The sequence below is a fragment of the Typopeltis vanoorti genome, chromosome 13, assembly GCF_054136105.1.
Source record: "Typopeltis vanoorti isolate ZY-2024b chromosome 13, IOZ_Tvanoo_1.0, whole genome shotgun sequence".
Taxonomy (NCBI): domain Eukaryota; kingdom Metazoa; phylum Arthropoda; class Arachnida; order Uropygi; family Thelyphonidae; genus Typopeltis; species Typopeltis vanoorti.
This window is the reverse complement of record NC_143561.1, coordinates 29,939,305-29,953,059: the sequence shown is the minus strand read 5'-3', so window position 1 is coordinate 29,953,059 and position 13,755 is coordinate 29,939,305. Positions and strand designations below refer to the sequence as shown.

Genomic DNA, 13,755 nt, shown 5'->3' with positions numbered 1-13,755 from the left:
CATTTTGCTTTCTTTCTTTGCAAAATACCTTTATATATGGATTGTCACATTTCAATTTCAGGAACGATTTTTTTTTTTTTTTTTATGAACAACAAATGATTATAAACTGCATTACTCGGTTTCCGATATTGTATCTTTTTTAGTATCAAAAATTTATACCTAATGGTATTTTATCAGAGACTCTTCACCTTCTTTTGCTGAAAATTGCAACAGATGTTTTTTTTTTTGTAGGATGCACATTACTATAATATCCAGTGCTTAACCACTGTAGATATGTTGAAAATATAATAGGAAGGATATCTTGTATGGAATGATTAAAAATTTATGCTCATTTTTAGGATTTTTTACTGCAATCCCCCTCCCTCTCCTGTCCTGGAACTGAGTTGCATAACTACTTTAAATTTCTATAGTTTTAAAAGCTTTCAGACGGTATTCAAAATCTCTTATTTCAGTTTACCGTTTTGACAAAAGAAATAAAGCAATAATATTGTTGTATATCGAAGCTTCTAATTCTGTACTCTTTCTTTGAATCTGAAATCAGTGGTCTGCTGAAATTATTCTAAGATTTAGAAATACTATGCTGTATTTTCAACATGTAAAACTGTATACCACACAAAGAAATTTCAATTGTGTTATTTCTGTTTCTTTTTTTTAAAAAAAAATCTAAATATTACTACTTCTATTTCTGCTGATTGCTATTTCTGAAATACGTCTTAAAGATGCTGGACAATAATCCTCTTACCTAGAGGAAAAGCTAAAAGTCTTAGATTACTCTTTTGAGAAACACAAGACAGAAAGTTTCCTAGAAGTCGCACTAAATTGCCTCAAGCAAGAATGTCTTGTTTCGTTTTCTGTTGTTCAGATATCCTAACACAGTAAAACTGACATTTCTTTTACAGGCTGATGAAGTATTTATGCCAAAAATGATTTCTTTATTTATAGTGATCGGTTTCACTTTTATTATCGAAAAATTCTAAATTATTTGATAATTATCTTGAAAAAAATTACTGCTCTTGCTTGCCATCTCACAAATGAATTGTATATTGGGTATACTTTCTGCCCGGTAACAAGTTGTAGACTAACAGAGATTACTAACTCCCCCCCCCCCCCCCCCCCACACACACCACTGGGAACCGGATCAAAAGAACATTTCCAGAAGGTAGTACACTAAAGTACCTTGTGCAATAACTGAATATTTTACAGGCAGAAATTCCTTGTTCTGTTTTTCCATCTTTCTGATTGATTAGCAGACATGCTTCGAATGTCTGATTGATTAGCAGACATTCGAAGCATATTCTGATATTGCATTTGTAGGATGACATTTTTAATGTCATCCTACATTTTAAATATTAATTTCCCCTATTAGCCAACATCACATAACTTCCTGATTTATAACAATAGGGAAATGATATGTATATTTTCTTATTTATAATTTGCAAATTTATAATAATCAAACCTTAGTTTCTGTGTCGAAAAAATTAAACTTTATGTGGAACAGTTATTATTGAAAAATCACTAATGAAATAAAAACTGTACCTATGTTTAATAACAGCTTTCGGGTGTCTGGTAATGTTGCAACGGGAGGGGGGGGGGTGATGCTATCAAAGTCGAAATAAAGTTCATTTGTATTGTGAAAGGAAATGAAATTTCACATTTGATGCATTTGATATACATATTTTGAATGATAAAAATAAGCAAATGTATCGCTTACTTTAAAAATTGGAGAATAAAATATCTGAATTATGCAGTAAATATAACTGTTAATTTCATTTTGTAATGACCAATTATACAGGGAAACCAAGAAAGTGAAAGTACAAAGAACAGTAGATTACTATATAATATAAAGAAAAAATTTAGTGATATGATTAAAGAATTTCATGTTATTCTCTATAAAGCAAAGTTGCTCCAGCATGTCCTAAAGGAAATCTGTGAAGTATTATTCGATTTCGATGGTTTTGTACAAAAATAAAAATAATATAATCTGGAACGTCTGCAGCCGTTTTTCTTTTCTTTTTTTAAAAGAATATTTCAAATAATTATCGTGAATTAATTTCTTCGAGAACAAAGAATAATGTTTTGTCTAGAAAGCGATTAGAAAAAAATTAGCACAAAAAAATTAAAAATGAAATTGGTTCTCCGAGGTTAGGCAATATTTAAGTGAAGAAATTATGCAAGACCTTTATTTTGTCCAGAAATTAAAATTGTATTGTACAATAAAAAGAGAAAACAATTAAAATTGTATTGTTACAATAAAAAGAGAAAACAAAAATATAAGTAATTTCTCTATTTTTAGTCTATCCTATATAACTAAAATCCAGTTAACCAGCATAGAACAAGGATGTGCGTTTGTTGTTATAGGCAACTGAGAGGTAGCTACGAACGTGAGATAATCCGATTAACCGTTCTCTTCAGCGTGAGGGTTTATCACACCTTCTAATGGACAGGACAGTCAAATTGCACTTCTTCTCCTGGTTCTTTAAACAGGTGGGCTGAATCATATCCAGATTTAGTTGGACGTCTATAGACGTCCTGGCCATTTGGAAGGTTAATCCTTTATCCAAATGTAAGCAAACAAAGTTTGCACGTGAAGTATCTTCAGGACTGGGCAACTCGTGGCAAAGGTGGACTGACTTCACATCACTTGCCCACTGAAGAGACCTCAATAAAGGTTGAAACCAGTCTGGGTAGTGACCCCTCCCATAATGCATAGCATTATACATGTCCACAAGGAGATGTGCTTTGCATTATGGGATACAAGTGATGTGAAGTCAGTCCACCTTTGCCATGAGTTGCCCCAGTCCTGAAGATACTTCAGGCACAAACTTTGTTTGCTTACACTTGAATAAAGGATTAAACTCAATATATAATTTATAGTCTAACCAAGTGAAAAAACTTCCATCACATGTGTACCAATGACAGAACATTAAAAAAATACCTGTGAAAGTGGGATACACTTACAATAATATATTTAATTGCTGTTAGTCTTCCAAACACATTACTACAAGTCATATCTATGCTGAAATTATTAACATGCAATTTATCTGTTTTTGATATTTTATTAATAGCTTCATTTGAAATAAATATGTAGATATGTCAGTTGGCTATTAAAAAAATATCAAATACCAGATAAAGTTCCCCTATCTCTACATTAATTAAATCATTATGTCATTGTGTTGTTATTTCATATGTCTTATTTTAATCAGAAGTTTAAATTGTCAATACTGGTTCAGATATTACAAATGAGAAACTAATGTTTTGATTCTGAAATATTTTACTTCTTGAAGTGTCACTTCGATTAGATGAAATAGATTTTCTTAAATTACTCCTTTTTAATTTAAAATATTGTACAATATTTTAAAGATTGATTTTAATTTAGAACATTACAGCTCAGATTTGAATAGATATTTCTTGATATAGCTAATTCTACTGACCTCTCTCCAACTTTATTCTTATTGTGAACATTTATGATTTATAGGTGCTGTTATTCCTGAAGATGTAGCCAAAGAAAATCCCATGGAAACATTGATGGAAAAACTTAGATCCAAGGCTAATCATTATAAACCATGGGGTGATATGTCCAAAGCAATAAGAATGGCTGTTATGGTAAACATTATTATTTTATTTATTATTATTTACCATTTTACTATTTTTATTATTTTGCAGTTTGTCTGAACTGAAAAGAAACTCTTTGTATTAAATGAAGTGAAGAAATATAAAATGTCTGCTCTGTTATGACATATTTGCCTTCATATCTAAATTTTATTCAACACATTTGAACTATCATATAGTCATAGTACTAATATAGTAGTAATAAGTTATTCTGATATAGTAATCTATAATAATGATTAATATTAATTCTTTAATATGTAAATTAAAAAATATGTGAGTAATGATAAAAATAAATTTTAGTTATTACTGTCATCAGCAAATATAATAATATGAATTTAATTAAGATAAAGTATACAGTTAAACTATTTATTATAGCAGATTTGGGAAGATAATTTGTTTTTCTGAGCTATGATCATACAAGAATACACAATTTTTCATAATTTGGCTTTATGTTGTATTTTCATTTTTGATTGTGTGTTGTAATAAATAATTATATCTATTCTTTATGTGAAATTAAGGCGCTTATTTTTACAAGCCAAGTAATATATCATTCATTCATATGTATTTATTGCTTAAGGGATTTTTTTTTTTTTTTTTTTATCAAAATCATCTAATTCAAAAACTTATAATTTGGGCATACTCTAACCAAACAGTCCAAAATAACTGCACAGTAAAACAAAGATAGTCTGATGAAGACTACTGCATTTGACTAGTTAAAAATATTCACAGTGAGACATCACTCTCAATGACTAATCTCATTCTAGATACCAGTCTCAGACAGTCATTGAAACCTGTATAGTTTTTTGAAGTATATCTGCCATGTGAATTCATGAATTGTTGATTGAATTTCCTATGTCATGGGAAGCTGTGCATTATCTATCTAAACTGCTTTATAAAACATTATCAAAATCTTAACCTATTTAGGTATATTTACTAGTTTTATTATACAAAGTGGTAACAATTGGCTGAGTGGTTAGCATATCCACTCTCCAGCCAAAAGGCTGCGGGTTCGAATCACTCCATGGGCATGTATGTTTGTGATTGTTTATGAAAATACTAGTGGTGGTGGTGGTGCTGGATGGTAGATGGCATTGGTGTAGATGATGATGGTAGTTTCAGTTTGTTGTATAGTTGGTGGATTGAGTGGTGGAGACAGAGAGTTGTAGAGTAGGTGCCCTCCCTCGATGAGTCTTTGGACTCTCTGTAGGTGTCATGTACCATATCTTTCGATAGATAACGTGCACCTAATGTATAACACGCACCCCCAACATTTTCATCACTTCTTTTGATGTATAGATAATGCGCATGCGCCAACTAGTGGTAGAGTTAGGAAGTACAGACAGAGAACGGAGGAATTATTTAAAACCATGTGCATTGCTAGTAGCAGTGGTCGATTTTTTACATTATTCCGTACATCCTGTTTTAAAATATTTCATAAAGTAAATCATTATTTGTTTATATTTTGTTATTAGATCTGAATTACCTATGGAAGACAGAAGTACTTCTCGGAGAAAATCCTACACAGCGCAGTTCAAGCTTGAAGTGGTAGAAGTAGCAAAGGAAAAAGGGAATTGTGAAGCTGGTAGATTGTTCAGTGTTGGAGAAAGTAGTGTTCGTGAATGGCGAAAGGCTGAAACTGTCCTGAAATGTTTACATAAGAGGAAATGTGCTATGAGGTTTAGAAGGGAAGGTGCTTGTGGCCAACCATAGGAAAAAAAACTGTTTGATTGGGTTTTTAGTGAAAGAGCTAAAGGTATGAGAATATCTACTGTCCGTGTTTTGCAGGAATCGAAAAGAATTGCACAAAACAATAACATATAGGATTTCAAGGCCTACTCATCTTGGGTGTTTGGATTTATGAAGAGAAACAGTTTAAGTGTGCGCTCCTCTACTAGTGTTGGACAAAATTTGCCGTGCGACTGGGAAGCGAAAGTAGCTAAATTTCGCTTGTTTCTGAGAGAAAACTTGTGTGGATATCCATGATAATATAACAAAACAGGGCAGATGAAAAGAACATCGTATAAAGATATAGTTACGTGGATTGTAGAAAGTTGGGCTGCTGTAAGTGAAAACTGTGTTAGAAATGGTTTCATTATAGCACAAGGGAATGCAGTGGTGTCCGGTGACAATGATTATGAAGCTGAAGAAATACCAAACGAAATTTTTAATGCAATTGATTCTTTCAATATTGAGTCTGATGTGTAATGGATTTGAATAGTGTAATGTCCAATAAATATTAAGTAATACTTCTACCTTAGTTTTGTTATTACATTTGATTTACCTCTCATACCTTTCAAATGTATTTCACACATGTTCATTTTTAACGAATTTAGACTCTTTTGTAAAAGTTACAGAACCAAGTTATTATACGTCTAAGTAAATGTGAATTTAAGAGTATAACAAATTAAGTTTCTCTCTCTCTCTCTCTCTCTCTCTCTCTCTCTCTCTCTCTCACACACACCTGGTAATTAGATATGCTGATAACAAGCTTGCAAAGTACTTTAAAGTACTTTGTTTGATGCCCGATTCTGCCTCGATGAAAAATTTTAACCATTTCTACTCAGATTTAAGTCTGTTTATTATTTCTGGGAGTCTGTTGGATTTCCTTTTACAAATAGAAAAGCAATGAACATATGTAATTTAATGATGTAATTATTGAACACATAGTTAGTATCATGAATGAATACTCAAAAATTTAATTCTGGTCATCTGATGATAATAAATGGATTATGAATGAGAATTGTCAGTAATCATTATCTATATAAATAATGTTTCTAAAAGGTTTGGTCAAACTCTGGATACTTGTTCTATTGCTGATTCTGACATGGGGCTGGAAATGCTTTCCTACAGGAAGTGATAAGGAGCGCAGCCACCTATTGCTTCATCACAGAAAATATTTGAAATGGGTTTGTGAGCAGCAGTACATGCCACACATTGTCAGCTGAGTGATTACTATGCAAATTGTCATACAGCCATCCACAGTTCCTTAGACATCAGTGTAGCCATTTTTAGCATAAACATCAGCTTTGAGCAGTTCCCATATAAAGAAATTCATTGGAGATTCATGTTAGGAGATCATGGTGGGCATTCATTTGGCCTACTTCTGTCTACCTAACAGCCAGGATAGGCACGATTCAGATGTTTCTTAATAGTTTGATGGATATGCACTGGTGGGGCTCCATCATGCATGTGCTAGCATGTTAATAATGACACGTCCTCCAAATAACACCAACAATTGTTCTTCCAAGAAGTGCTGGTACCATTGAGCATCAGCAGTAGGAACAATGGTACAGATTTAAGATTCTTCCTAAGCATCTCATAATCACCTGTCTTACAGTTCCACAAGTACCCTTCTTGATTGAATATTCCTCATGTTTTGCAATCTGCCAACTCAAGACTGGATGGTCACTGACTGATAAAGTGTCTCTAATGATTCCAATCCAGACATTTACATGGAATCTTTGCTAGTGCTGTAACTGCCTGATTTCATGTGGATTCATCTGTGCCCAGTGATGTTGTGAAAGTTCACTATGATATTGCAGGTGAATTCATCTGTAAAAAGCGCAGTTATGAAGAAAATCGGATTTGGTATAACCTTGCAGAAGCTGTTAAGCAAGGCTGATTTGAGGGGAGAAAATCCACTGGTGAGAGAGAGTGCCTGTACCAGTTGCATATGGTAAGGATTGTCTGGACACTTTAGCAATTTACAGTTGATACCAGCAGGCAAATCGTAATATCAGGTATGTCCACCTTTGTCTTTGATCACCTCCTGCACTCTTTGAGGGAGGCTTTCCACCCTCAAATTTGTGGAAATTTGTCTCCATTTCTCCATCAAAGCAGCACTGAGTTCAGCGACAGATGAAGGACGTGCTGCTCTCATAGAACCAAGGACAACGACCAGTGGCCCACTCCAAACCCGCTGAGTGCACCTCACATACCATTACTCCTCCACCACCAAACTTTACTGTGTTTACAACACACTGTGGTAACAAGTGTTCACCAGGCTGCCTTCACATTCATACCCTGCCATCAGACTGAAAACGGGTGAACAGCATACCGTTTTCCACTGGTCACTTGTCCAGTTCACATGCTCTTTGTACCAGGCCAGACAAGTCGCTTTGTTCATTGTTGTGATGTTCGACATTGCTCTTCCATGGAAACTCAGTAAATGGAGTTCTTTTTGTACAGTACAATATTAGTGCTCACCATGGTGTTACTGGTGCTCTGAAACTCATTACGGATGGTCTGATCGATTGTAGTCGGTTTTTGCATGCCACCCATTTTAACATCCTCCTATTCCTGTCATCATCATTTTCAATGGGTGCCATGGGTGTTTTCCTGCACTAATGATGCCAGAACATCTCCATTTGTTGATCACATCACCTACTGTTGATTTTGGATGCTCCAGTTGGGTGGCAATGACATGTATGGACATGCTACCAATGTGACAGCTCACGACGACACCTCTCTCGAAGTCACTGAGTTCACATCGTGTTGCCATACCACATGTATTCAACTGCTTCAATGAAATACTGCTTCCTACTATCTGTACACCAGTTTTTATGTTATTAACTGAATTTTAACCGATACAAATGATGTACTCAAGAAATGGAAAAGCTAATGTGAAAATTTCATAAAGATACTATCTCATTTGAAGAAAGACAAGAAGAACTCATACAAAAAGAACCGAATATTTTAAAGGATGAAATTGAATGGTCTTTGAAAAACTCAAGAAAGGTAAAACACCAGAGTTCAATCAAATACCAAGTGAACTACTCACAACCCTGGGGCCTAATGGAACAGAAATTATCTTTAGACTAGGTAACAAAATTTGGGAAACAGGTATTCGGCCAGAAGATTGGGTAAGATCTGTATTCATACCATTACACGAGAAAGGAAATATTAATGGTTGCAACAACTATAGGACCATTGCACTGATTTCACATGCAAGCAAAATTCTGTTATATGTGATTAAAGAAAGACAGAAAAATTGCATTAATCTCCAAATCCCAAATGAACAGGCTGGTTTCAGGTCTGGTAGAGGTACCAGGGACCAAATTGCAAACATGAGGCAGCTAATAGAAAAAACCCATGAGTTCAATATCCCAATGTATTCTGTTTTGTGGACTACACCAAGGCATTTGATTGTGTCAGTTGGGAGGTAATTCCAAAATACCTAATCAACTTAATAAAACAATTATATGACAGGAACACAACAACAGTGAAGATAGGCCAAAATATCTCAGAATGGTTTAAGATAGAAATGGGGGTTAGGCAGGGATGTATCCTATCTTCTGACCTGTTCATCTTCTATAGTGAATTCAAAATGAGAAAAGCTCTTGATGGAAAGGTGGTATCTCAATTGCAAGTAAGAAGATAAACAACCTCAGGTATATAGATGATATGTGCTTATAGCCAATAATGAAAGAGAACTGATGTTACTTATTGGGAGAGCATTAAATATCGACTTAAGATTTACAGAAATAAGACCAAGTATATGATGATAAGAAAAGGAGAAGCATCTACTTATTACATCAACTTAGAAAAAGTGGAACAGTTCATATATCTTAGAGCCTTGAAAGATAATAAAGGCCGTTGTCATACTGAAATAAAAAGAATTGCTATGGGAATGACACAACTAAAGAGATATGGAAAGATAGAAATATTTCTAACACTACCAAATATAAACTAGTGGATACCCTTGTTTTCTCAATCGTTCTTTATGGTGCAGAATCATGGACTTGGTAAGAGAGACAAAGAGTCACTTGACAGTTTTGAAATCTGGTGCTTGAGAAGGATGCTGAATGTCTCATGGATGGATGAAAAACCAATGTCAGTATTCTTAACCAATTAAATATCAAAAAGAGGTTGAGTGACATAGTCAACAAGAAGATACCTCAATATTTTGGTCATGTATTATGACGAGATGGACTTTCCTTGGAAGCAACTGCCATGGCAAGAGATAGAAGTAGATGGAGAAACATTGTTGCCAGGGTCATGAGTCCTCAGGCATGAGGAGATCGATGAAGAAGTTTAGTTACTCCTGACGATAAATATACCATATAGTGGAATGTGATGTAGCTATATCTCAAACACTATTAATCTCTGTATGAAAGTATTTCCAGCCATATGTTTGTGACTTTTTTTTTCCTTGCAGGTATATGTATAAGGTCTAAGAGAAACAAAAGGACTATATCAAATATGATTTAAATCATATAAATGAAACATTTAAAGTAGAAGTTGGAAAGAAATTCAAAAGTTTGGATGGGACAGGGAAAAGAATTAGAACTATGGGTGGAAACAAAATGTACAGTAATAGAAGAAGTAGCAAAGAATAATCTAATGAAAGCAACAAGAAAGAAAGCAAGAAAGATTATAAATGGCTGTCAGAAGAAAAATGAAGCTTCAGAGAAATGCAAGAAGGTTAGACAGTTGAGTGCAGATTTTTAGAGACAGGCTAGGAAAGATAAAGAAAACCATCACAAAAGGTGCAGGGAAATTGAAGAAAGTAACATTACTGTCAAAGCAAGAGATCTGTTTAGAATGATAAATGAAGATACAGGAAAGTTTTTATTTAGATAAAGAGTTATAAAAAAATAGTTTGGGAAAAAGTTTGATTGAAGAAACAAAAGTGAACAAAACAGATAGAAAGAGTATGTGTAGGATTTGGAGAAGAAAGATATTAATATTGAAAAATTTTAAAGGAGAGAGAACCTGTGATGAAAAGTGAAATGATTTGAGCAGTGGAACAGCTGCCAAAAAGAAAAGCTGATGGAGTCAGTGGGATTAGTGAGAGCATTTGGGGATGATGCATTGAATATATTAACTGAAATTAGTCAACAGATTTGGAAGAAAATATACTGATCTAGAGATGAGAAATCAAATCCTAGAGATTTTGAAAATTACAGAACCATTGCTTTAATTTCATATGTAGGTAAAGTTATGTTGACAATGATCCAAAAAATAATGGAGTTATGTGTGAATAGAGAAATGCCAGAACAAGCAGATTTTAAGAGAGGTATAGGAACTCAAAACCAGATAGTGAACATGAGATGGATTATGGCATGAAAAAGAGAATTTCAGAAGTAAGTATTTGTCTGTTTTATTGATTATAAGTAAGCTTTTGACTGCATGGATCATAATAGAATGTGGAATATGATAACAATGGTAAACATCTGATTCTCTTAATCAGAGAACTATATGACAACCAAGAAGCCTTAGCAAAAACAGTCTTCAAAGAAATGGACAGAGTGTTTGAGTTGAAAAAAGGAGTGCAATAGGGCTGTATATTGTCATTCTATCATTTTAATAATTATAGTGAATATATTATGAGAATGACTGACTTAGACAAAGGCCCATCAAGAATAAAGATCAGTGGCAGAAAAACAAATAATTTAAGACATGCAAATGATATAGCCCTTATAGGAAAATCTGGAGTGGTTTATTCTGTTAGTTAATGGGAAAAAGAAAACAGCCAGGCTTAATTTAAACATCAACAAAACAGAAGTGGTGGCTTCTAGCCAGTTTTTTTTTAAGGAAAAAAAAAAAAAAAAGGTGCTGCTACCTGTTCTTTGCTAACTAAAAAAATTAAATTATTCAATTAAAAGGATATGAAAATAAAAACTACATAATTATTCAATGATTTTTTTTATTTCATAGTGCGATAGTTTTTGGAATAAGAACACCCAATTAAGTATATAACATACAATTTTCAAGTAATTAATTGAACAAGTACACATAAAATAAGGTATACGTTAATTTCAATTAAGTAATTTTACATAGTAAATATAAAAAAATAGTGAAGATATAGAAAATATCTTCACAATAGACGAGTGAAAAATGTATATTTCTTTAAATAATGAAGCTTATTTGCTTACTAGGTAAACTTGTAAAAAATTACCGAATTTTACAAATTTTCTAAATGTACTGCATCCATGTGTCACAGTTAATAAAGGTGTCAGTTTACTGCACCATTGCATACTATCCCCCCCCTCCCCCCCCCCAAAAAAAAAACTGCATCTGGCAATTTGGATGAATTTATGATTGACAGAAATAAAATGAAGGTAGTTGAAAGTAATATTTAGTGAAGTCCAGAATAAGAAATGATGGTCAATGTGAAGATGAAATTTAAAGGATAGCTATGAGCAAAAACGATATGTTAAACCTGACAAAAATTATATAAGATAGAGATGTTAGCAAGTCCACAAAAGTATGAATTGTTAAAGTGATGGATATTTTCAGTAGTCATGTATGGATATGAAAGCTGGATCATTAAGAAGACAGACAGAAGATGAATTGATTCATTTGAAGAATGGATGTAGAGGAGACTATTAAGAATCCTATGGATCACAAGAATGACTAATAGTTTTAGAGGATATAAAGACAAAATGCTCCTTTGAGGCAACAGAGGTTAATGTACATTGCACATTCAAGCAAAGGAATCATTGTAAACAGCAGTTATGTTGAGTAAGATTGAGAGCATGAGAAGGAGAGGAGAAAACAGCAAACGAGTTAGATGGACAACATAAGTAAACTTATCCCCATGAATTTACAACTTCTGAAAGAAAAGACAGGAGATTGAGTGAGATGAAGTAAAACATGTAGTAAAATCTTAGTTATTTACTTTATGCAAATGATGTTATACTTCTGAATAAATCCAGTACAAGGTCTGCAAGATTCCCTGACTAAATTGAATAACTGTTGTAATAAATTTGGTATGAAAATCAGCAACAAAAAGACAATGAAATTAGGCAGAAACATTGAAAACATCAACTGTATTCTGAATGGTGAACCTATAGAACAGGTAAAACATTTCAGCTACTTAGGCACAATTTTTATTGAAGATAGTAAATTAAATATGGAGATAGACAACAGAATTAGTAAAGCTGGTATGGTAGGAAGTCAGCTGAATAAATTTCTATGGAATAAGAAAGAAATTAGTTAAAATACTAAATTAGTTGTATACAAGATGGTTTTCAAACAAGTTTTAACTTGTGTATCTGAGAGCTTGGTTAGAAATGAAACACTTGATCAAAGTCTGTAGAGACCTGTGATATGAGAGTGCTGAGAAAGCTTAATGGTGTGAATGGATAGCATCAATCGCAGTATCACATTAAAAATGAGAATATTAAGAAGGAACTTGCCATTGTTAGTATTCAAGAATGTGTTAGTAGAGCTAATCTCAGGTGGTATGGTCACTTAAACAAAATGGAAAAGGAAAGATTAAGCAAAACAAGTGTTCTTTGCTAGGCTGGCAGGGAAATGACACAGAGGAAGATGAAGATGTAGATGGATTGATACAGCAAAAAGCTCCTTAAAAGACAGAAATATAAGATCTCATAATATTGGAATCTTGACAAATAACAGATTAATTTGGAGGAAAATTGTTGATCAGAAGTTAGTAATGGTGTAACTTTTTTCATGTAATACTATCATAATTATCATGTTCATCCCCTGAGGGTTCATATCAGGAATTTGATGATGATGAGAAATGACTAGATGGCATGAAGCAACAGTAATGTGAATACATAGACCACAAAAATTATTCTGGGAGAAAAAAAATTATCTTCAGCTATTTAAAGTGTGAAAAATGCTACAAACACTGAAAAATCTATGGTTGTTTGCATCAGTATTTCTTTAATAATCTGTCAATTTTATACTAGCAGACTAGGAAAATAACAGTTTGTTAAAGAAATATGGATGGATCGTTTTGGAGGACCAGACAAAGAATTATACTGTCTTCTTTTTGAGCAAAGCATTTAAAAATTCAGTGTTTATTAATTTCATAAGAAATTGTTAATGTATAGTATCTGTTTCTTATCTTTTCTTCTATATATTTTCTAATGAAATATCTATCGTGTTCTTTCATGATAGAGGAATCTTTAGTGTGACTGTTTTTACATTATATAAAGAAAAAGTGCCTTACACTAAGGAAATGATTTAGATGAAATGAACTGAAATGTGACTTGATATAATATCTATTGTTGCTTTGTGCTATATTTCTCTCTCTCTCTCTCTCTAGCTGTAAGTTTCATAATGAACAATTTCCTGCAATTTCAGATATCTCTAAGTTTGTTTGCATTTATATACTTGTTACCTACTACAGATATTCTCACCTGATATGAGTTTTCTATAAATACCAAACAC

General features: G+C 33.1%; 1 protein-coding gene across 1 annotated transcript in view; it reads left to right on the top strand.

Annotated features, from left to right (window-relative positions):
• Window positions 1-3,162: 3,162 nt before the first annotated feature.
• Window positions 3,163-13,755, top strand: part of LOC150100021 (uncharacterized) — a 266,152-nt gene continuing 255,559 nt past the window's right edge. Inside the window, exons 1-2 of the mRNA XM_090403196.1 lie at window positions 3,163-3,175; window positions 3,476-3,603. Coding sequence (XP_090259322.1) covers window positions 3,163-3,175; window positions 3,476-3,603 — 141 coding nt within the window. The remainder of the gene's footprint in view (window positions 3,176-3,475; window positions 3,604-13,755) is intronic.